Raw genomic sequence first — 24,495 nt, forward strand, 5'->3', positions numbered from 1 at the left:
CTGCTACTACAACCACTACTACCAGTACTACAGCAACACAAAACATTAGTAATACGGTTGTATCTGTTTTCAGGATGCTGCATTCGAGTTAAAACCTGATAATTGCCATGCAACATTTGAGGTGGAAATGGATCTCAGAGCAGATGATGTGCAATTGGAATTACTGGGACCTGAGAAAGAATCAGTCTGGGGGCGAAGCATTGTCCTTGGAAGACATTGCCCATTGGAAGGTATGGGCAGAGTTATTTGGTTTAATTGAACTATGTTATGTAGTGTAGGGCAATCGTATCCAAACCTTTCAGGCCGTGACCCCCAAAAATAATCATATTTGAACTGGGGACCCCCCGCCCTGACAAGCACTTGGAATTGTAGGCATTACATTTAGTTTGACTCAGTTCCACAGATGAATATTGTGAAAATAGCCGAACTACAAGCTTACAACTTGTAGATCTTGAGCTTGTAGATCGGCTATTTTCAATTTTGGCCAATTTGGTATTAAAAAGGTCTAAAAAGTCCTTAAATTGTACCTTTAGAAATGTGCAGATACGCTGTATATACGTATACTGTATGTTGTCCATCTAGTACACTGGTTCTCAATGTCATGTCCAGCGACCAACAGGGGCCCAAATGGTCTGTAACTCTGAGAGTGTACAAATGGAATCAAATGGACCCAAAATGGTCCATTTGGTACCATTTGTTCACTCTCAGAGTTAAATTAACACAGATCATTTTACAGTGCAGATTTGGGTCCCAAAGGGATAAAAAATATCCAATTTGTACACTCTCAGTGTTACAGAGCAGTAAGGGTCCATTTGGACCCCTAGTGAGCCCCAAACCAGATGTTGAGTCTACTACTCTCTAAAATTAACTGTAGAATAGTTGTGTTTCACTTCTGTAAGCATCACATTTGGACAAATTGCAGCTAAGCAACCCCTGCAACAGATTCAGTACCAACAATAGCTACCGGCTCATTGTTACAGTGATGTTACAATCTTTTTCCAATTCACAGTAACTAGCCATATTATCTGACATGCTTGCGTTCCATTTCATTTGATCAATGTTTTATTTCTTACAGCACAATCCAAAGGAGCATCTATCCTGTCTGCATCGATCCCAGGTGAGTGCTGTCTAAACAGTAAGCACCAGCAAATGTACCTTGTAAAAGTAACAACACACATCTCTTTAATACCCCCTAAATACTGTACAGGCCTATCTAAATATATATCATAATTGTTACCATAATTATAGGAAAATACATAGGCATCTTTGAAGTTTATAAACTCAAATCACCCAAGACAGCCATTGCAAAATTATGCAAATGAGGTTTGCGTGACCTAACAGGGGGAAGCTAGCTGCTGCTCACTAATACTGCTAACCAGAGCCAGCTCTGCTGCTAACTAGTTAACAGAAGTAGACAGAAGAGGTGAGACACCTCAGTCATATTATCAGAAAACCGTTTTTTTTTTTTTATGTATCTGGGGTTATGCAATTAACGTAAGTAACATAGGCCTACATTTTGTGGCGTCCGGTGTCCCAGACACCGGGAACTATGCATCTGGAACTCCACCGTAGCTCCACTTTAGCCACGTACGGCATGGATTAGCCTGAGTAAAACAACCGGCTGAGAAAGGCTAGTGACTATACTAGAACCGATCAAATTACTGTACAAATAATATAACAGTACAAATAATTCATCTTATATTTAAATCACCACCAATGCTACAGCTAAATGCTATAGCATATCCAGGACTAATGCAGGTCCCAGGGAATGGAACATTAAAGGAGAATTTTGGACTAAAGTTTTCTTACCTTTTCTATGACGTTATGATATCTTAGGATGAATGGTACAGTAGAAAAAACGTCATAGAAAAGGTAAGAAAACTTTAGTCCAAAATTCTCCTTTAAGTGTAAGAATTGAGGGGCCGATCGCCGGATCTTAATGACAACACGTTAAGTTTGTCAGTTAATGCTTAATTGTTTTTAAGTGCTTCATATCCTGGCTGTGACCTACTTGGTTCCTTTTCAACACAGGGTCATGTTCATATCCTATGGCATATTGAAACACATCTAAGATTCCATTCACAAGATAGCTTTCCAATTATCATTCATATATTTTTACACTCTAACGCTTACTGTTTATTCAATGATTATGAAACTTGTAGAAACCAGCAACTGGTATGACTCAAACACTTTCTAATAGTCTAGTAACTGGGGGATGCAAAGTCTTTCCAAGTTTAAACATAGAATATTGATAAAGATCTCGATTTGTTTCAATCTGTTTTGCACACAGTGTGGGCGAGTGACTTTGTCGATCAAAACCGGCTTCACCTGATTCAGAGAGTGAAAATGGTTGAACCCATACTGGATCTGCTCCGTCAAGAGGGTGTCATCACCCATGAGGGCCGAAGTGATGTGATGTCTGAGCCCACCCGTCAGAAGAAGATGAGGAAACTCATGGAACTCCTGGATTCCGCTGGGCCAAAAGCCAAAGGCATTTTCTATAAATGGCTTACGACAGACGAGAAGTTTCTTCTAGATGATCTGTAAGTAATTGTGATTTCAACGCAATTACAATTTTAAGCCAACATTGTATTAGTACAAGATAATGTACTTTTTCGGACGATGATGATTTCATTACATGGTAGGCCTATATGGTGCAATTATATGGTGCCATGACATTTTCCATCGCAATTTATTCAAAAGTACCATTGGTCCAATGACACACTTTTTATTAAGCTTAATGCAGCACTTTACAATGTGCGTTACATTCACCCATTCACACCCATTCATACAACGATGGCAGAGAAACCATGCAAGGCAGATCTACAAGCTCACAACGCGTCAGAAGTATATAGGAATGAAGTGGTTAATGCATGTTTTTAATACAAATCTACAAAGTAACTAGTAACATAAGTTTTCAAATAATTGCAGTTGAGTAAAAAGTACAATATTTGCCTCTGAGATGTAGTGGAGTAGAAGTAAAAGTATTGAAAATAGAAAATACTCCAGTTAAGTAAAAATGTAATTTTTTTTACTTAAGTACGTGTACTTGAGTACATGTACTTAGTTACTTTCCACCACTGGACTTCAACACTAACTGAAGGGGCCTGTGGGTTCAACCAGGAAACTTCTGATTCCCAAGCGGTTTCATTACCAAGAGCAGTTATCACCTGTGCACCAATTGGTTCATCAGTTTACACATCTGTTGGATTTTTTTTATCTACATGTGCAGGACGGGAGCACTGCCAGCACCATTGACAGAGGAACAAGACGCAGAGACGAGTCAACGGGTGACAGCGGAACAAGAGGCAGAGACGAGTCAACGGGTGACAGCGGAACAAGAGGCAGAGACGAGTCAACGGGTGACAGCGGAACAAGAGGCAGAGACGAGTCAACGGGTGACAGCGGAACAAGAGGCAGAGACGAGTCAACGGGTGACAGCGGCACAAGAGACAGAAGAACAAGAGGCAGCTAAGAAGAAAAAGAAAGAAATTTGTGTGACATTATGATATTTATGCCATACTCATTCATTCCTCGTATTCATTAGGGATGTGCACAGCCAGTCGACCATGCAGCAATTTAAACTATTATTTATGATCATAATATTGATTCTCAAGGTTCATTTTTTCCCTTAGTCATGTCTATAAGGCATCAATCATGCAGTTTGCAGCTTTGCAGCTGTCTCCAAGTGTTACTTTAAGGAAAAGTGGGATAGCCATAAGCATAATGCATGGTCGCAAATATTTTTACTTTTCTGCAGCAAAATAACATTTTGGTTTCTTTTAATACTACATTAAGAATTTCAAATGGCTTTTATGTACTCACAATCTTTTTTCTGACAAGGTTTACCCTTATAGCTCAACATGTGCTATAAAGTGTTTTACTACTTGGGTCATTTTAAAAGTAAGTGGAAATACTTGTTGCACAAATCCCTAGAATCCATACTTGTTGCCTAATTTATGTAAAACAGATGTGCATCCAAAATGTCGGTTACTTGTTCAGAATGTCCACATATTATGTTTATCTAGTCAGGGGTCCCAGAGCATTAAGAAAACTACATTTGTTTTATATTTGGTTATGTACCCCTTCCTCTTAAGCAATTTCCCACTGCTATAGTGGCTTTTTTGTAGTTGACATCTTAACCTAAATAACAATAATAATTTGAGGGGGGGGGGTTGTCACTCATTGATCTCTAACTCATTAGCTCAAGTTGTCTGGTTACTGCAACAGGGACTAAATCAGTCATACCCCATGTATTTCCAGGTTAACTGAGATAACATTAACAAAGGTGTTTTAATTTTCAGAGGAAGTTGAATACATTTAGATGTGGATGGTACCTTTGTTGTATAATTATAATATTACAATCGAGGGTGATACAAGTCATACAGAGCCCCTCATTCCTTACAACATCAATGTTGTGTCAATAATGACAGTAAAGCACACCATCAAGTATAATACTGCTTAATTGTATAACGTTCATTCATTGTTGTTATCTATTCTTTCATCGTTAGATCATTCTTTCGTTAATTCATCACATCATTCTGTATTCATTGCATATTAACCAAATATTATTCCATTCTTCATATTTCAATAGTTTATATAGACATATAATTGTTTAATAAATTGCTTCTTGAAAGTCTGTCATTGTTGTGTATTGATTTTGATAGTACCTCGTATTCTCATGACAATATGGCCACAGCTCATTGATCATGGTTGTCATTTCAACAGTAACTACTTTCATTACAATCAGCTGTTTGATATCAAGGTGTAAAACTATGAATTAATGAAAAACATCAAACAACTCTGACTGCTAATGTATTCACCCTGGCCTGGCCTATCATTGCCACTAAAGAATGCTATAAGTATCAACGTCTGAACAAAACAAATGTAATGCACATTCTATTAGGTGAATTTATTGTATTGATTTATTTATTTACCAGGGACAGTGCACATTAATCAACATGTCACTTTTCACATACATGTAAATGAGCCAGAGTTAGCCAAAAGCTAATTTTCATCTGTAATCCCTGAACAGGCTGTTAAAAAGTGGTGATATAACTATCCATACAAAAACAGACATACCAATACAGTAAAAGACAAGTAAACATCGTACAGGAGACAGAACAATTACAGTAAAATATGAGAAGCCTTCGTGGTGCCCGGTGCTTGTACCTGGTTTCGTGCCCCCCAGGACCGTTTTGTCAGCGGGGGGGTGCAGCGCGGAAAAAAATGACGCTTCACCGTCACGTTTCAACAGTGAAGCGCTCCTTTAGCAGCCGCTGCTTCTAAATTCCGGTGCCCTGTGCTTCAGCACCTGGATAAGCCAGGCCTGCCAGTGACAACTACATAATTACCCATGATTACAAATTTGGTTTAAGCCATCCATAAAACATAAAAAGTACATTCATGTGTGCCTTTTAGGCTTTGTAAACAAAAATTGCACTGGGCAGATATGGGCAGAAATAACTTAAATATAAAAAAGAATACTAACAATAAATAATGTGTTATGGCCAAAATAGGACATATTTAATCATTTTATACAAAAATAATTAATTAAAAGAAATTGGAAATAGCAGAGCTACGTACACTACAAGCTCAAAATGTGTGAAATCGCGACATGTGAGAAATAACAGGCCTAATGACATCAGTCATCTTCATCATTAACATTGAGTCTCACTCTTCCTTCTCCTGTCGCGTGACGTTGAAGGTCATCATAACGGCCATGCTACCCGATTCCTCAGACGACGCGGCCAGCTCCAGCTTCTGCGGCGCCCTCCCTGTGGACACGTCCGCCTCCCACACTCCGTTGTTGCTCGGCTTCAGCTCGGTCCGCCCTCCGTCCTCCGCAATGACGCTCACCCTGCGCGCCCCGGGCACCCTGACCCTGAAGCGCACCCGGGACAGAGGCTCCAGGAGCCCCGAGCGAGGCTCCAGGAGCTGGCAGCCTTTACCCCAGTCGGAGTAGACGTACGGGAACGGAGGCCCCGGCCGAGTGCAGCTGTTCCTCACGACAAAGTCACACACGGGGCTGAAATTATTCCCTTCGGGAGTCGTCTTGGCGTACAGCGCCAGCCGGTAGACGCCTGGCTTTGGCAGGCTGACGCTAACCGTCACCTTTCTGTCGGCGTAGGTGATGAAGATGTGGCGTTCGAGGCGGGAGGTCGTTCCCGTCTCGTTCTCGTCCCGTTCCAGCTCGGCGAGAATTTCCAGCTCTTGCTGGTTGTGGAAGGTGATGTCACATTTCCCCTGCTGCGTGCTAATGAAAGCCTCCGTGTGGCTGAACTTGGACAGCCCTGCCTCCTCCGCGCACGTCCCTGGACCGCACGAGGAGGACAGGTTAGGGGGGAAAAGCTCGTCCGGGCCAACCACCTTCCCCTCGCAATGCAACAGGTAGTTAGCGGCGTTCTGCAACTCGGCCCCGGCGTTTTTGGCATCATTGTAGTCCCCTACGAACAAGGACAGGCGGTAGAAGCCACGCAAGGGGCAGAGCACGTGACAGGTGAGGCGGTGGGGTTGGATCTGGGTGGCCAGGCAGCGCTCGGCCACTGCAGGTTCCAGTTGCGGATGCACCAGCTCACCCGACACCGTCAGGGACCTAGAGGTGTTTAACACCAGCTCAAACACCCCCGCCTTCACCTCGGCTAGTTCGCTCCTTTGTCCGCTCCCTGCTACCCCCAGGGACCCCGCCGTGGGCTGCAGGCCCCAGGAACTAAAGGGGTTGTCGGGGATCGCCTCCCTGGCTCTGGGGGTGGGGCACTCTACGGTGAAGGAACAGACCAAGCTGAGAGTGGTGGCTGCCAGTTCAAGGCTGGCGAAGACCTGCACATCATATGTGCCACTTGAGGGAGGACGTATTTGCAAATTCATGCTACGGTCAGAGAAAGTGAGGAATCCGGAGGAGTTTAAGCTGGAGGAGGAGTTGTTGGAGTGTTTGTGCTGGTTCTGGTGCTGACTGATCTCGTAGGTGAACTTCATGGGCCTGGAGAAGCCCACGGACACGTTGGCCTCACCGTCAACTGGGGAAAACAACCAAACGTGATTTGTTAACGATTGTTCACCGGTAAGAATTGATCCTTTAAGATTATTTTAAAAGATAGATTTCTAATTAGTTTTCTTTGTTTTGCACTGTGGAATGTTAAGAAACATAGGCGATAAATATGTGACAGCAGTCCAGATCCTGACTTTAGCTCACCTAATACTTTTAAGAATCTTTTGAACTTAAGGATATACTGCATACAGTGTGTGTACCTTTGGAAAACCTTCCTGAACATTTATATATATATATATATATATATATATATATATATATATATATATATATATATATATATATATATATATATATATATATATATATAGCATAACCCAAAGGGAATAAAAGGGACAAGTACTGACAAATACAGAGATCTCCATATATGGCCATTAAAGGGACAAGGACTGACAGACACACACATCTCCATACAGTATATGGCCATATCTGTCACATCGGCAGTGGCGCGTAGGCGTCGAACTCTAGAGGTTCGGGACGAATTTCTAGCTGAAGTACAAGGGGGCAGCAATACACAGTGGAGTACATTCAGTCAAAAAGCTGGACTTTGCTTGTCTTCCTTTGCAATGACTTTACTGGTTTTTGACCAGACTGTTGTTTGGATTCCTACAATGATCATTTGTACTGAATGTACTCCACTGTGTATTGTTGCCTCCTTGTACTTTAAAGAGGTGGTGCCATGTTTTTGCACTTTTTCTGTTTTTCATGTGTCTATGAGGTTGATAGAACTTCATTAAGCCCCCCGGTGGTGTTTTTATGGTGTTTTATGTCTTCTCTGACTATTTGGAGTTTCTTCCTGGAGGCTGAAACCTTGAGGGTCAAACGTGCAAATAGAGAAACAGCGCTTTAGTGACATCACAAAGCCCATACCCTCCCCCTCATTATCATAACACAACAGGTGTGGGCATGAGGAGGAGGAGGGACTAGGACAGGTGGGTGGTGCTAAGGTGGTGGAGGAGGTGCTAAGGTGAGAACCAGGTATACTTAATGCACTGGTGGGTGTGTCTACATAAAAACAACATTTTAACACTTACTGTACACTTTTTTTTTGTTGAAAAAAATCCTTACATAATAATAATACCTTATGATCAGGTTTTAGGGTTGAAAAATATCATGGCACTCCATCTTTAATGTGCCCCTTAAGGTACCTTTATTTTGTCCTTTATCACCATGTTATTTTACAATGTAGCTTACTCTTTGTGCTCTTTGAGCATTTGCCAGTTTCAAGCACTGTAGTATTTAAAAAATTTAAATAAATCATAGAAATTGTAAATTGTGTGTAGCGGTCCGGGCACCTAGTGTGCCAATGCACCTAGTCTGCCAATCCAGCCTAGCAGTGCGTTGAGGATTCGACTCCTCATCCCCACAACCTTTGCTGCGTGTCACTCCTTATCTCTCTCCCCCCATTTCCTGTCAGTCTACTGTTCCCTATCAATAAAGGCATAAAAAGCCAAAAGAACTCACACCTAGTGTGAAGTGGGCGGTGTGGTCATCACAGTGGTCATCACAGTGATGGAAGCTCACTTTAAAAAAAAGTTTTTTTTTTTAAGTGCATAGTCTTATTTATAGGTTATTGATTTCATCATCTGTCTCGCTAGCCAATCACAGTGCTGAATAGAGTCAGCCAATAGAGTCAGCCAATCACAGTACAGCTAGGGGTGTACTAATGCTAGGGGTGTACTAATTATGAGCCAATCACAGTACAGCGAAGGGTGTACTAATGAGGTGTCCCAACCTCACTTATAGGGGCGGCTACACCGCCCAAAAAAGGGAAAAAAGGGGGGAAAAGTAACCCAATAACACAGGGCAGAAGAAGTAGGTGGGTCACAAATCCTGTCACGTGACGCAGGCCAAGAGTGGCCGAAACGTTGTACCACCTGTACCACTTTTCTGTGGTTTAAAGTTCTTTAGAACTGTTACTCTGTGTCCAACATCAGCGACAAACTGAATGTGCGCAACCCACTTCTGACCTACACTGTCTCTATGCATCTGATGTATGTGTTTACCTTGCTTATTGTAAGTCGCTCTGGATAAGCCTGAATTGCTACTGTAAATTGTAGTTAATATACTGTTGGATGTAAATCAGGCAAGATGAAACTTCATCTGCTGGGTCAATTTAATGGGCTTAAGAGTCCAAACAGCGATTCAAATCTAATTGCCTGACTAAAAAAGTCAGTCATTCATCTAAACATAAGATATATTTTTGTATCTAATTAATTACAACATGTTGGGGGGTGAAAGGTTTATTGACTACTTGGATCCCTACTAAAACGGACCTGAGTTGCACTGTACTTGGTTTTTCCCTCTACACCAAATCTATTTTGCGTTGGTTAATCCCACTCCAGTTACAAGAAGCTCTCTGTGTTTTCAAATGGAATCCTTCACCTGTGACTACTTTGTAGTGTTTGGGTTGGAGGCGGCTGAGGCCCATGGTGTAGAAGGCTGAGGTCCTTTGCACCCTCTTCTCAAACTCCTCCAGGGGCATCGGTGGCTCTAAAAGCTGCCATCTCTCCTCTAGAGGGAAGTGGGAGTCGATGAACTCCTCTGGCTCCGTCAGGAAATAGAAGTCATCAAACCTGGAAGGGAACAGAGGCACAAGGCTGGGTTCAGAATGAGCACAGCGCTGGTTTCATTTTGTTTTATCCGTCAGTGATGGCTAAAACAGCACTTAGGCCATCTGTAAGAAGTACAGATGTAATGACATGTTCTTTACCATCAAGATATTGGACCCACACAGCAACTACTGCATAACATTAACTTGAACACCAAATGTTGTGATCAGTTGGTATACTTTGTTAGTGCACATACAGTATCAACGCAGTGGCGGAGCGTCCGGGGAGGCCAGGGAGGCGGCTGCCTCCGGGCCCGCGACCCAGGAGGGCCCGGGCCGTCAGATAATAAATCGGTAAAATCAGGCAAAAATAAGAATTAAACAACATAACCCTAACCTAACCCTACCCTAACCCTAAAACCAAAATAAAGTGACAAAAAGCCCCCCAAAAAGTGACCGAATCTGCCGAAAACCCGCAAAATGGGATGTGCACCCACGCACCCGCGCGCAGGGCCTGATCACTGTGCTGTGCCTCCCGGCCCGGCTTTGAGTTGTTCCGTCACTGTATCAACGTGAATCAGCTTGCGCAAACTATCTTTCATCACTTTCATTGATGGTAACACAAGAAACTGGCGTGGACATCCTTGCTAATAATATATGGACTCCTGTGTAATATTTTAGCAGAATTGAAACTCTCAAACAGACTTTTATTCTTTAGAACTGTTACTCTGTGTCCAGCAGCAGCGACAAACTGAATGTGCGTATTCAATTAGCGCTGTAACACATCATACATCAGCAAGGCACAAAGATAGACTTTCCTCTCATAGCAAACTCATAATTGGTCCAAAGCAAAACAATTCTCAATACTGGTAGAGGTTCCCGCACACTCCAGGCCATAAAACAATAGCTGTCTCTACCTCTACCAAGCCCTGGTTCACAGCTCACAGATTTGAGCAAAACAACCTGATCAATGCTCATGCAATATCATTATATCATTTCGATGCATCTTACTATCTATTTTTAAGTAAAACTTGTAAGTAATTTGTTGGTAATTTTGCATACCTACTGCTATGTGAACCTACTGATGTCTTACCACCTTTGTGTCTAACCATATGCACGTTACGTCTAACCTCATGTACATACTGTACCTGCTGGTTCATACTGTATGTATGTAGATCTTTAGATGTTTGCCTCTCCTTGACATTAGCATGAGCTTATAGATTGGCTATTTTCACTATATATTAAAAAAAAGGAACAGTATTGGACATCCACGGTGTCCACCCGACAGCGACAATATAAAAGAGTGTTGTCACCTTTTGTTAAAGCTCTTGCGCTCCATGTCTATTGTCCCTGCACCCCAGCAGGCGTCTATGAGGAACCACTGTCCACCCAGCAGCACAACGTTCCAGGCGTGGTCAGACTTTGCATTCCTCAGGCTCTGGCCCTGCCGGTGTCCAACGCCTTTACTGTGTCCTGACACCTCCTGGCACCCTATCCCCACCTCCCTGTGAGGGGACGACAGGTGACAGGTCAGAGGTCATTTGTCTTTGTGTTGGTTGCAAGGTTATTTAGTTTCATTAGTATTTTATTAGTTTAGCATAATTTTTCTGTCTACCATATTCACACTGTCTCAGAAGAGAGGGCTGTGGACAGTTCAGAAACCCGCCTACCAGTGACATCCTCGGTAGGCAGTTTATTTTTATTTTTATTAATGCGAGAACAATGGCTTCTATTATAGCATGCTAACTTTCCAGGAAGAGAAAGCCTGCAGCATCTATTAGCTTGGAATCCTGGTAGGGTTTCAGAAGTGTCCACAGCCCTCCTCAGACACACTGAGTAGAAGTAAATGGTTCCATATTATAATGACCATTTATATAAACTTATGTTGAAAATGGATGAAGTGGTCCTTTAACGAAATAACTAAAACAATAATTGGAAACTAAAATAATAAATGAAAATGAAAAAAAGAAAAAAAAACTGTTTTGTGTGTTTACAAAACTAGCTAAAACTATGGCCTTAGATTTAGCCTTTGTCAAAAATCTTAAAAAGATAGCAAAGATAACAAATCTACAAGCACGTTTGTGGGTTTGTAGATATGCTATTATGGCAATTTGTCTGACCTTTTTGAATCTTGCCCCTGACTAGACCATATTACAATAAAAAACTAAAACTACCTCTAAAACTATAAACTACAACAAACTTAACGTAACTAAAAAGAAGCATTTTCACAGAATACAAAGTAAACCAAACTAACTAATTGGAACTAAATTGAAACCGTAAAGTCAAAATGAAATAAAAAATCAAAACTAATAAAAAGTGTAAAACTCTAATAAGTTTGTTTCCAGGTGAGTTTACCTGCACATGTGCAGACAGAGGCTGGAGTATCCACAGCAGACCCCTCTGCCTGCTGCTATCACCTCCTCTGGAGAACACAGCTTCTCTGACTCGCCCAGGTACCCGCTGACATCATACTCTATCAGTGGTGGGAAAAGTACTCACATGTTTAACTTCAGTAAAAGTATCAATACTGCAATGTAGAAACACTCTGTTACAAGTAACACTCTGTTAATCTGGTAATCCGAAATTGACTTGAGTAAAAGTACAAGTTTTCAAATGTATACAAATCTTTTGAAAATAGCAGATCTACAAGCTCGCAATGCGTCGCTTCGCGACGCATTGTGAGCTTGTAGATTGGCTATTTTCAAATGGCCGAACTGTATAGGGCTGAAGAGTTTAATGTATGTTTTGTAATAATAATCAAAATCTACAAAGTAACTAGTAACTCAAGTTTTTCAGGCCAAGGACCCTTATCTGAGAGAGATGAAGCAGGGACCCCCCACTACCTATTGTGTAAAATTGTGTTGCAGATTAAACTTTTTCTTAGATTTCATAGATAGCTTTCATAGACTTGTTTGACAGCTCTATCATCAGTGTTGTGTTAATTAATGTTTTTCAACCACTTTAAACCATCAATACTTAGTAAACTTGACATTTGGCTCTGTACTTGGTTTGCTCCTTTTTCCACTATACACCAAACCACCTTGTGAGGCGTTGTTCGCTTTTAGATCGGCTATTTTCACAATGTTTGCCCCTTCCTAAGAAATAATTGACAATTTGGCCAATTTGGCCAATTAAAAAGGTTCTTAAAAGTCATGAAATTGTAACTTTATAAATGTGCAGATACCCTGTATACACGTATACTGTGTATATATAAGTGTATATAAGTGTTAACCGTTGAGTGAGAAAACAATGTTGCTCATTAAGCTTATCCTTTGGGGACCCCCAACATAATTTGGAGACCCCTCTGGGGGTCCCGACCCCCAGTTTGGGAACCAGTGATGTAGTGAACATTACCCACCTATGTAGTGGCACAGCCACACCCAGATGGCACGCAGTGTCTCCAGCTCTGTTCTGGTTCCCTGTGTGATGCTCTGTGTTATCCTTTTCACGTCATACACACACTGCTGCTTCAGCTGGGCACATACACACACACACACACACACACACACACACACACACACACACACACACACACACACACACACACACACACACACACACACACACACACACACACACACACACACCAACATGCACACAAGCACATGCACACCAGACAGACATGTGCGTGCACGCACATTCACACAAAATAAGAAATAATAGTACACCATTAAAGCAGAACTTTTTAATAAATAAAAACATTTATAAAATGTAATTGTGTCCAGTCTGTATGGTAGAGTATGTTAATACAATATAACTTATATAATTGGGTGGTTGTATTTGGTCTCCCTTCTCTTCTATTGAGACATTTAGATCGTGTCAAAGGTCATGTCTCACCTAGACACAGGATCTGACATGAATGTTAATCTGATGGTCAAGATTAAATTTATCCCCTGAGCAAGCAGGCAGGCTCTATTAGCTCAATGGTAAAAATGTCAGCACTTGCGAAGGAAACCGAGTTCAAATCTGGGGTAGAAGCGGAATGTTGTTGAATATATAGTTTATAGTTTTAACTGTCATTGTTTTAATGGGATTCATAGTACAGCACTTTGTAACTATGTTTTGAAAGGCTCTTTATAAATAAAGATTACTTATTTACTCATGCAGAACGAGACACCAGAAGAAAAAGATCAGTTTTTGAAGCAATGCAGCTACATAATCTGCATTGATCATGTTCTACCCTGTATACAGTGTGAGTTTTAAAATGATTACTTGTTGTTTTGAAGGTACTGAAATATTTGTGTTCTTTAATATTTGAATCTATCAGGAGGCCACAAGGGGGAGGTACATTCCCATAGAAAGGATGGGCTACGTCCACTCATTTGGGCTTCCTCACTAGGCCTGTCACAATTATATGGCTACATGATCGTCTAATCACAGTTATTTGAGATAATCGCTATTACATTTGCATAATCATCATAATCGTTTCCAAGTTGAAAAAATGTCATGTATTTTCAAATATCAAAAAAAGTTTAAATTATTTATATAAAAAAAATGTTTTCAAAGTGTAAAATTATTAAATATGTCATTAATTTCTTTGTATAATAAATAAATAAAATAAATCACATGGATGCAACTGGGACGTATCATCAGTGTTGTAGCCTGGGGTCATCGGGTAATTCATTTCCGAGTGCATGGGATATAGAAAGATGGCGGATTTGAAATCGTTGAAAAATAGGCTTCATTTACGATCTGTAGAGCTTATGGCCGTAACGTTGTCCATAATATTTACTGTCTATGGTGTGTGTGTGTGTGTGTGTGTGTGTGTGTGTGTGTGTGTGTGTGTGTGTGTGTGTGTGTGTGTGTGTGTGTGTGTGTGTGTGTGTGAGTGAATGCGTGTCCCTCACCTCAGCCCCTGCGCTGATGGCATGCGCGTCCACCCTGTGGAAAACCTCTGTGCTTGTGAACAGGTCTTTTCGACGCCTCCTCCTAGCTGCCACTGCTGGGGTTGTCGTCCTCTGTCCCCGCCGGCTGTCAGACCTCTGCACTGCACCGTCTACCTCCGTTTCCTTCCTCACCGCACTCTTCTTCACCACAGCGTCGCTCTTCGCTGCGCTGTCCGAGGACAGCCGCCTCTTGGCTGGGGCTGCATGCTCATATAGGTTCACTGAATAATCAAGAAGCAGGATTTTTTCCCCTTATATATACAGGATCATCTCAAAAAGTGCGTTGCAATGCGGTGAGCCTGTATATCAGCTATTTTCACTACTTGTGTGAGACAAAACTAATGTGATTTTGCGTGTGATTCTCAACCTGTGGGCCGCGAATACTTTTGAATTCATGTGGGCCCTGATCCAGAAAAGGTTGAGACTCTTCAGAATATACAGTAAAAACCTCAGTGTTCATTTAACTCTGAGTGTACAAAAAAACAAATGGACCCGTGCCATCGGCCGGTAGACGTGAAGCATGAAATACGACCCTTTTGGCTTTCTAAATAGCAGACTGTGCAGACAACCCTAGCCCTCTATGGCATTGGTTCTCAAAGTGGGGTCCAGGGACCCCCAGGGGGACCTTGGCGGGGTACCAGGGGGTTTCCAGCTAAATAAGTTAATATGGCGTAACAATCATTTTAACCCCTTTATCCATATTTTAAATATATATTAAAAAATAGCAGATCTACAAATCATAGCACGGCACTCTGGCACATCATATTTTCAGGTGGGGGTCCGCAGCCACATACATATCATTTTGGGGGGCCTTGACAGGAAAAGGTTTGAGAACCACTGCTCTATGGTGCAGACCTACCAGCACACAATGTATTATTGTGAGCGTGTAGAACGGCATTGTAAATCTCAGATGATAAGATTTGAAAACACTGGGCGGCTTTTTATGACTTTCTAACTTAATGACTCTCAGCCTTCAACTAGCTGTAATGCAAGGTTGCTTTTGGAGGAACAATCAACAATACATGTTTATAGGCTATAATCCATTATGTCACGTCACTGCATCCATGCAGAATCGTGCACGGCGGCACTGCGATGCATTTTAGAATCGATTATTTTCCACCTCCCTAATAAACAGTAGGGACACTTTTTTCTAGTGTAGACATATTATTAATGGCAAACTTTTTGACCAACAACAATAGCATCTTCCTGTGCCATAATTTCTTTTTTTTATAGCCACATAAAATGTCCCCTTTTTTAAGTGCAAAGTGGGAGGAGGGGGGCACTTAACATGAGGGCACCACACTGGTTACAACATCTTTAATAACTGCACACATTATGTTCAGTTCTCAGAATGTGTTGTCTGTTATAACTTTTGGTCAGGTGGAAACCTTGTATGTCCAAAATGGTTACTTCTCAAGATTTTTGAGATGGGGCCCCCATTTCAAAAATATGTATTATAAAAACGTATTTATATATTCAAAGAATTGCACACATTTTCAAGATATTTCACAAAACAGCAGATGTACAAGCTCATAGCGCGGCACTCGGTACCGCGCTATGAGCTTGTATATCTGCTATTTTTGAATAGTCAAAGAAATCTAAAATGACACAGATGCGGTCCGATCCGGTCTTAAAGGGTTAAATGTCTGTTGAAATATAGAGATACAAGGTTTCTGCCAGTGATGAAGTAGTGAAATCATGAATGTTCTTACTTCTAGTCTCACTTCTAGCAGGAAAAGTCCTGCTGGTATTTGACGCGTTGCCGTCTTCTTCCTCATCACTGTCCTTAGAGTATCCGTCTTCTTCCTCATCACTGTCCTTAGAGTATCCAGCATTAACAGCTTGGTGGACGCTCTAATCGCCCATTGGAATGTTATGAACATTAAAAAAAGGAAATAATAAACAAATAAACAAACAACGGTACAACTCTTTTGAGCTTAAATAATGGACAAAATGTTTCAATGGTTTTATGCTGTTGAATAAAATATATATATTACCTGATCGTTTTTCTTGGTGCCATCATCATCGATGGGACCTGTTTGATTAACGATACAATTTAAATATTACGCATTAAAGGAGTAGTTCGCCCCCCCCCAAAAAAATCTATCAATTAGGCCTACACACCCCATGAAGGCTTGAATTCATGGAGATTTTGTTAATTTGATGAGTCTCCTAACCGTAAAAAAATCGCCATGAATTCAAGGCTTCATTTATCAGCTTACAGTTCCAATTTTGTCTGCTTATTTCTTTGCGTCATTAGTTCCAATTCCACATGCTAATTATGTATCCTGTAACTTCTCTGTCCTGACTGGATAGAATTGGTATCCCGACTTGAACATGCATTATTCTGTTTACTAACGAGCTGGAGAGACGGCGAGATCCCTGTTACTTAACAAACGCTCTATACAGCAATGATTACTATCACAATGTAGAGCTATTTAACACTGTTACTGAACAAACACTCTATAGCAATGATTACTATCACAATATAGAGCTATTTAGCTCTTATTTTAAAGAATATCACTTGCCCTACCTTTAAGAAACACACAGTAAAGTCAGTTCAAAGAATGTGTAACGTTTGGAACAACCAAGTATTGAAATAATTCATTAAGGTTTGTACCTATCGGACGTGTAGACAGAACAATGCAGCTGATATCTGAAGACTTGTTTTCAGCGTCTGCTTTGCAACAACAACAACACCGCTGGACCCATGACCACCAAGTCCGTTTCCTAACAGCGTCTCCTGTATCTCCTGTGTGGGCCATCTGAAACATGTATATAAAGAAGCAAAAACATTAAATAAAGATCACGGCAAACTATAAAAATGTAGGGAGTCAGAAAATGTCTTTAAATAAAAGTCTCTAAACCACACAACACAGTAGGCGTGTTTATTGCACATCAGCCTGGCCTCACGACATAAGAGAGTAAGTGCAAGTCATGAACTTGAAAACCCACATGGATTCACAAACTATGTGAATTAAAGCTTAGATCGTAGTATTCTAATTATTATCACCATGGATGCTCCAAGCCCCTATTTCACTAGGAACTATGTCACAATGCTGGACATAAATAATCTCAAAATGGCATTTCATGTCAAATCTGTGCATTCAGGGCACCCCTGTAAATAACTTGTTTCATCCACAGTACCCCTGCATTACATTGTTACTTTATTTACATTTCTGTCATATTATGGTACTGTAGGTACATTGTTCCCCCTAAGATTCAGTATGTCACGAGGAAAGGTTGAGAGATAAGTTTCCATGAGGACAGATTGAAAATAACTTTATACTTGACTTTTAAGCTGATGAATTCCAAATATTATCAAAGTATAAACACTGGTTTAAATTAATATAAGCCATGGTTCATACCAGGTACTGTAGCTTCTGACTCACAGATTATAGCCTATTTATATCTACAACACACCTGCTTCTAATCTACCTCTGTAAACTTTGATCCTTCTAAATCAGCTTTTGTAATTTTATTTCAAAACCCCCCTGTTTAATATGCATGAGGCCAAGCCATTTGATACAATTTTCTCTCTATCTCTAGGATCCCAATCTACACTATGTATGACATCCTAACTCTCAGAGTGTCAGACCTGTAAGGGTCCATTTGGTTCCATTTGTACACTCTCAGAGTTACAGACCTGTAAGGGTCCATTTGGTTCCATTTGTTACACTCTCAGAGTTACTGACCCGTAACTCCTCAAGGACCCCTGGGGGTCCCCGTACCCTAGTTGGAGAACCACTGACTTAGAATACTTAGGGTTCGCTATCAGTCACTAGACATTGCTGAGGTGCCTTTAAGGTATTGTGACGTAGACACAAAGATAAGCGATAGTATAGAGGAAGTGGTTACCGGCTTGTAAACAGAGTAATGTTCTGATACTGAACACGGATGCACACGTGCGTTCTTCCATACACAACGAGCTCTGTGTTTAATGTTATTGTTATAAATGAAATATGTATATGTGTTTGGATGGATATGCTACAGTATGTGTAAATATGTAGATACCTATTGTTGTCTCTTTTTGATTCCTCCATTGTTTTTCTCCTTCCCTTCCCTAACCATTCCTGATCATGTACACAAACATTTCCTATTACTTTGCGCCTATTCAATCCAGACAAAAAAAGAATACAAATAATGATATAATAGATATCATATTCTTTAAAACAGTCGTTCTCAAACTTTTTCAAGGACCGCCAAAACATTTTGATAATCAATATACAAGCTTGTAGATCAACTATCTTCAAATTGCCAATACAGCACAGTAGGGTTTAAAGTGATTAAACTGATTTTATGCTATGCTAACTAATTTACTGGGGACCCCTGGAACCCCATTTGAGAACCATTATATTAGAACACCAGTCTAGAGGGATTTGTTCTGGTATATCGTTGCTGTCAGACAGAAACCTTGTGTCTCCATATTTCAAAAGTTGTTTTTCCCCCCCAAATTAATGCCCTTCTTCATCATGTCACACACAAGTATGAAAAAGAGCCCATGATGTGCAAGCTGACAAAGCTTTGCGATGCAACGCATTGTGAGCTTGTAGATCGGCTATTTTGGTTTTATTTGAGATTGTTCTATATTTAGAAAGTGATTAAGTGTGTGTGTGTGTGTGTGTGTGTGTGTGTGTGTGTGTGTGTGTGTGTGTGTGTGTGTGTGTGTGTGTGTGTGTGTGTGTGTGTGTGTGTGTGTGCGTGCGTGTGTGTGTGTGTGTGTGTGTGTGTGTGTCGTATATACACACTTACCCTATAGTGAATGTGTCGGTCCTTCTCCTCTTCTCCTCGGCTCTGTGTGTTCTCTGAATGGAATGTGAATATAGTGTATTTACTCTTATTTCCTTCTACACCACACCTACTTCTCCTAATCTACCTCACACACCTGTGTGAACTTTGCTCCTCAGCTTTCCTGTAAGTGAGCCGCGCGCGCGCGTGCGTGTGTGTGTGCGTGTGTGTGTGCGTGTGTGTGTGTGTGTGTGTGTGTGTGTGTGTGTGTGTGTGTGTGTAGGTATTGTTAACGTATGTTAAGCCCTGCCTCTACTGCCTCTGCCCAGATGGGTGGTGTGAAAGATTACATATATAGTGGCATAAGGTGGTACAGTGAATGGCGTAGTCCTGTGTATAAAATGTAGCACGTGGACAATGGATTTAGAACGGGGGGGGGGGGGGGGGGGGGGGTAGTCAGAGGAGGACAGTCAAGAGGGCTTCTCTAGACATACACTTGACCTTGATATTGTTCTCTTCATTCTCTCCTTTGTCTTCCTCACCTTCCTCTTCTTCTCAACAGAATGTAGGCCTACCACCAGGCTGGGGATTTAGTTCTGGGTGGTTTGTTTCCGATCCACTACAGCCCTGTGTACCCTGAGCTGTCTTTCACCTCCAAGCGACAGGGGGAGCCCAGCCCACTTGCACTGGGTAATTATCACAAATACAACAGCAAGCAGGAGAACAGGGAGCATAGTATTACTATGTATATACAGTAGTAGGTTGTATATATCTACAAAGATATATATGTAAGGTTACAGTGGAATTCTGTGTGTTACTTTTAACAATCTATAGGGTTCAGGATGGGCCCAGACCATGGCCTGTGCCATTAATGAGATCAACAATAACCCATTCGAAACTGGCCCCTGTAAAAAGTTATAACTTTTAACGTTTATAACCGTTAATATCTTGCTTTTTGTGTTTTTCATTCATTATTTATTTTTTGTGTTGTATGTACTCTATGGACCCCCTGTGTGTCTGGAATAAAGTTTCAATTGAATTGAATATAATTATGTTTTGCATAGTATGTTTTTTCACTGACGAAAACGAAATAAAAACAAAATAAAAACAAAGCTATGATGACTAAAACTAAGTGTAAATATATTGACCATTTCGTCAACAAATAAAAACTAGACTAAAATGTTAGGGATGGGACTAGTGGAGAAGAGATCCAGTAGAACTAAGACAAGTCATTTTGTTTGGTTGCGCTCAAGTGTTGCGCTCTGAAAATAGCAGATGTAGTTGTGAGCTTGTAGATCGGCTATTTTCAGCATGCAACCAAGTGTAAAATCAACCATTAGGACGCCATGAAGGCCAGCCAAAATACATTTTTGTCGACAAAATAAACTGTAGAGTCGACTAAAATCATGTGATATTTAGTCGACTAAAACTGGACTAAAACTAAAACTTTCAGATGACTAAAGTATGACTAAAACTATTAACTAAATATATTATTCAAAAGACTATGACTAAACTAAATCAAAATTAGCTCCAAAATGAACAATAGTACAGAGTGCCCATGGTAAGTCCATCCCCTTTTACCATCACCAATTGTAAGCTTAATTTTGGTTATTTGCTGTATTTACAAACATAAAATGTGATTTTGTTTTACAGTCTGAAAGACATATAGGGCATATTTAGTTGTGGAGCAGGCACATTTTGAATGGAGGGTGGAGCAGGTGTTCAGAAGGTCAGAGTGCAATGCATCTGTGTTAAGAGGTTTGATTCTCTGCCCAGGCCTGCGAGCAGTAGCTAAGTGCATTTACTCCAGTGCTGTACAGTGCTGTACAATTTTATTTTACTTGAGTACGTCCATTTTTCAATACTTTATTCTATTCTGCTACACTAGAGGCAATTATTGTACTTTTTTTACTCCACTACAAATATTTGTCAGCTTTATAGTTACTGTACATTGTAGACTTATAGTATAAATACAAAACATAAACGACTTAAGCCCTATTTTATACTGTCTGTCTGTCTGTCTATCCGCCCGCCCGCCCGTCCGTCCGTCCGTCCGTCCGTCCGTCCGTCCGTCCGTCCGCCTGCCAGCCACTCTGGTCCTAGTCCATGAGCCAGAGCCCCAAAATTGAGCAATTATCATCGAAAGAGTGGGCAAAACCAAACCTATATTAAATTGTTCAGAGGGTCAATACGAGTAAATAAATGTATGATAACCTCACCACAGGAGCAGCTTTTTCATGGTTATCACACATTTTGTAATTTTCCCCATACGTACATGACAGGTCAAAAAATGACAAAATTTTAAAAAGAGTTATAATAATGAAACTTCCTGAGTTGATTACTTACATGAAGACGATGATTTATCGTATTACAAGTTTTCTGAAATTGTATATTTAAATATGCAAATTAGGCATTTAGTCCATGAGCCAGAGCCCCAAAATTGAGCAGATATTGAATATTCCCTCGTTAAAAAACTTTGAATCCAACATCTTAACAAAATGAAATAAGTATGTTGACTCTGGCTTTGTCCAATGTTGATTCTGGAAAGTTATGCAAATTTGGGCATATTTTCCTATGCCTAATTTGCATATTTAAATATACAATTTCAGAAAACTTGTAATACGATAAATCATCGTCTTCATGTAAGTAATCAACTCAGGAAGTTTCATTATGATAACTCTTTTTAAAATTTTGTCATTTTTTGACCTGTCATGTACGTATGGGGAAAATTACAAAATGTGTGATAACCATGAAAAAGCTGCTCCTGTGGTGAGGTTATCATACATTTATTTACTCGTATTGACACTCTGAACAATTTAATATAGGTTTGGTTTTGCCCACTCTTTCGATAATAATTGCTCAATTTTGGGGCTCTGGCTCATGGACTATAAGCCAGATATATCTAAAACTACTGGTATGATCGCCATGTAATTGTCTAACATGCCGAAAGGCATGGCGAGAGAGTATGTTTTTCCCCCTGTCCGTCCGTCCGTCCGTGTGTCCGTCTGTGTGTGTGTGTGTGTGTGTGTGTCCGTCCTTCTGTCTGCGACCAGCTAATCTCCGCCACCGTTGGCCCGGTCGCTGTGAAACTGCGCACACACACTCCCTGGATGCCACAGCAGAACCTCTGCCCCACATTTTTCAGGTCAGCCTGTCATAGCGCCACCATGAGGCCGACTTTTGCAAAACACAATTTTTGCTATTACTCCTACAGATTTTTTCCAAAAAACACGCAAATCGGTACACAGTATCTCTATAGCCACGTGATCAACACGGATCTGTCTGATTTTCCATATTCCATCATGATTGGCTAAAATTGGCTTCCAAAGTTGCAGGATTGGTTCATTTTGAACAAAATGCCTCAAATCATCAACGCAGCATGCGATTTCCGTGAAATTTTCCACAGAGATTCCCACTTGGCCCAGGAAGAAATGCCACTTGAAAACGTTCACATCAGCCTCATGGTGGCGCTATAACAGGCCGATTCACGTTTTTAGCTATAACTGCACCGATCTGTGTGAAACTTTGCATGCACACTCCCTAGAGGCCAAGGAAAAACCTTTGCCCGACATTTTTCACATATGCCTTTTAGAGCACCACCAGGAGGCTGAGTTTTGTAAGACACATTTTTTGCTCTTACTCCTTCAGAATCACGCAAATCGGTACACAGTATCTCTATTGTCATGTGATCAAGATGGATGTGTCCGATATTTCATATTCCATCCTACTTGGCTAACATTGGCTTCCAAATTTTGCAGGATAGGTCCCTTTTGAACAAAATTCCTCAAATCATGAACGCAGTGTGCGATTTCTTTGAAATTTTGCACGCACATTCCCACTAGGCCGAGGAAGAAATGCCACCCTTTTCACATTGGCCTGTTATAGCGCCACCAGCAGGTCTAATTTAGCAAACCACATTTTTGGAACAAAATGCCTCAAATCATGAATGCAGTGAACGATTGTCGTGCAAGGCCTAAGAAGGAATGGCACCCCTTTCACATTGGCCTATTATAGCGCCACCAGGAGGCCACAATAACGTACCTGACCTGGCGGAGACCTGTGCTCCGAGGAGCACTTTTTCTAGTTTGTTATGATTCTTCATGCTTCCTGGCTTATGAACCAACTGATTTTGATGACCCAATGACCTTCCCTCTATAACCCTTAGGCCAAACGTTCCATTTGCACAAAAGATATCTCTGAAACGTTTTCTATGAAGCACATGTCTATAATGCATTATAAACATATTTATAAAGGGTAATAATCTTTTGTTTTTCAAGGATCATAGTGTATTATAATATATATAGTTGTAAAACATTATACAACTATATAGTTGTGTAATTTGCATTATAGTGTTATAAACTAAGTCACTATAAGATTATATTGTTACATTTATGGAAGAACACATAATGTTTCTGCCTACACCTCTAGGAATGTCATTACTTTACTTAACCCATTAAAACCAGGAAAGCATCTGTGTCATTTTGTATTTTAGCTATGTAATATATCAATATAGCAACAAATCATTTTAACCCCTTTATCCATATTTTATATGTTGGCTATAAAATAAATGTAGATGTACAAGCTCACAGCGAGTCACTTCGTGCCGCGCTGCGAGCTTGTACATCTGCTATTTTTTTTACATTTTTGAAAATGTATTGGCATTATTTAACTCAAATCTTCTCTTCTGGGGGTTCTTGGCACAACACCATTTCTTCCCTCATCTGTGTGGATTTGGAGGAAATGTAATTCTTTCTATTTACAACCACAAACAGCAGCTAAAATTCCCATTCTTCTTTGTGTCTGTCGGCCTATCGATCTGTTCCCGTCAGTGAGGTTGTTTTTAATAACGTGGTGTGCGGCTGCGCGCACCTGGTACACCCAACACCAAAGTGACTGCTTTCTTTTTCTCCCAAATGAAGTGAGCGAGGGTGGGATTCCCAGCTAGCGTTACCTCCCACTCCCAGGTCATCGCTCCTCACTGTAGGCATGCAGGTAGCAGGTGATTCGGTGTAGAAAGAGTGTGGAATTTACAGCGCGTTTGGAAAGCGTCTGCATGTTGTTGTTGTATTGACACAATGTTATTGTGGTGGCTGCAGTGACAATGACACGCCATAATCCAGACATATCTATAGCCTAGATACAGTGTTGGGAAAGTTCACTTTCTACATGAACTAGTTCTAAGTTCAGTTCATAATTAAACATTTACGAACTTAAGTTCATGGTTCCAAAAATGAACTACTTTAAAGTTTTTGTCAATACGTTGCTGCGAGCTATTATTTGTC

General features: G+C 40.8%; 2 protein-coding genes across 2 annotated transcripts in view; one reads left to right on the top strand and one right to left on the bottom strand.

The window, feature by feature from the left end:
- LOC308103515 (uncharacterized protein) overlaps positions 1-4,639 on the top strand; it is a 15,018-nt gene extending 10,379 nt beyond the window's left edge. Inside the window, exons 11-14 of the mRNA XM_080453513.1 lie at positions 74-230; positions 1,076-1,117; positions 2,291-2,543; positions 3,233-4,639. Of these exons, the coding sequence (XP_080309639.1) occupies positions 74-230; positions 1,076-1,117; positions 2,291-2,543; positions 3,233-3,509 (729 nt within the window). The 3' untranslated portion in view covers positions 3,510-4,639. The remainder of the gene's footprint in view (positions 1-73; positions 231-1,075; positions 1,118-2,290; positions 2,544-3,232) is intronic.
- A 1,034-nt stretch (positions 4,640-5,673) lies between these two features.
- LOC308103018 (kyphoscoliosis peptidase-like) lies at positions 5,674-24,201 on the bottom strand (the record flags this gene model as incomplete). The annotated part of the gene is made up of 9 exons (XM_080452870.1): positions 5,674-7,016; positions 9,434-9,624; positions 10,913-11,104; positions 11,955-12,072; positions 12,958-13,072; positions 14,447-14,685; positions 16,210-16,339; positions 16,483-16,520; positions 24,165-24,201. 9 exons carry the CDS (start codon positions 24,199-24,201, stop codon positions 5,674-5,676), a joined length of 2,403 nt encoding a protein of 800 aa, XP_080308996.1.
- Between the last annotated feature and the right edge of the window lie 294 nt (positions 24,202-24,495).

This window comes from Gymnoscopelus braueri (assembly GCF_963280865.1).
Source record: "Gymnoscopelus braueri genome assembly, chromosome: 16".
NCBI lineage: Eukaryota > Metazoa > Chordata > Actinopteri > Myctophiformes > Myctophidae > Gymnoscopelus > Gymnoscopelus braueri.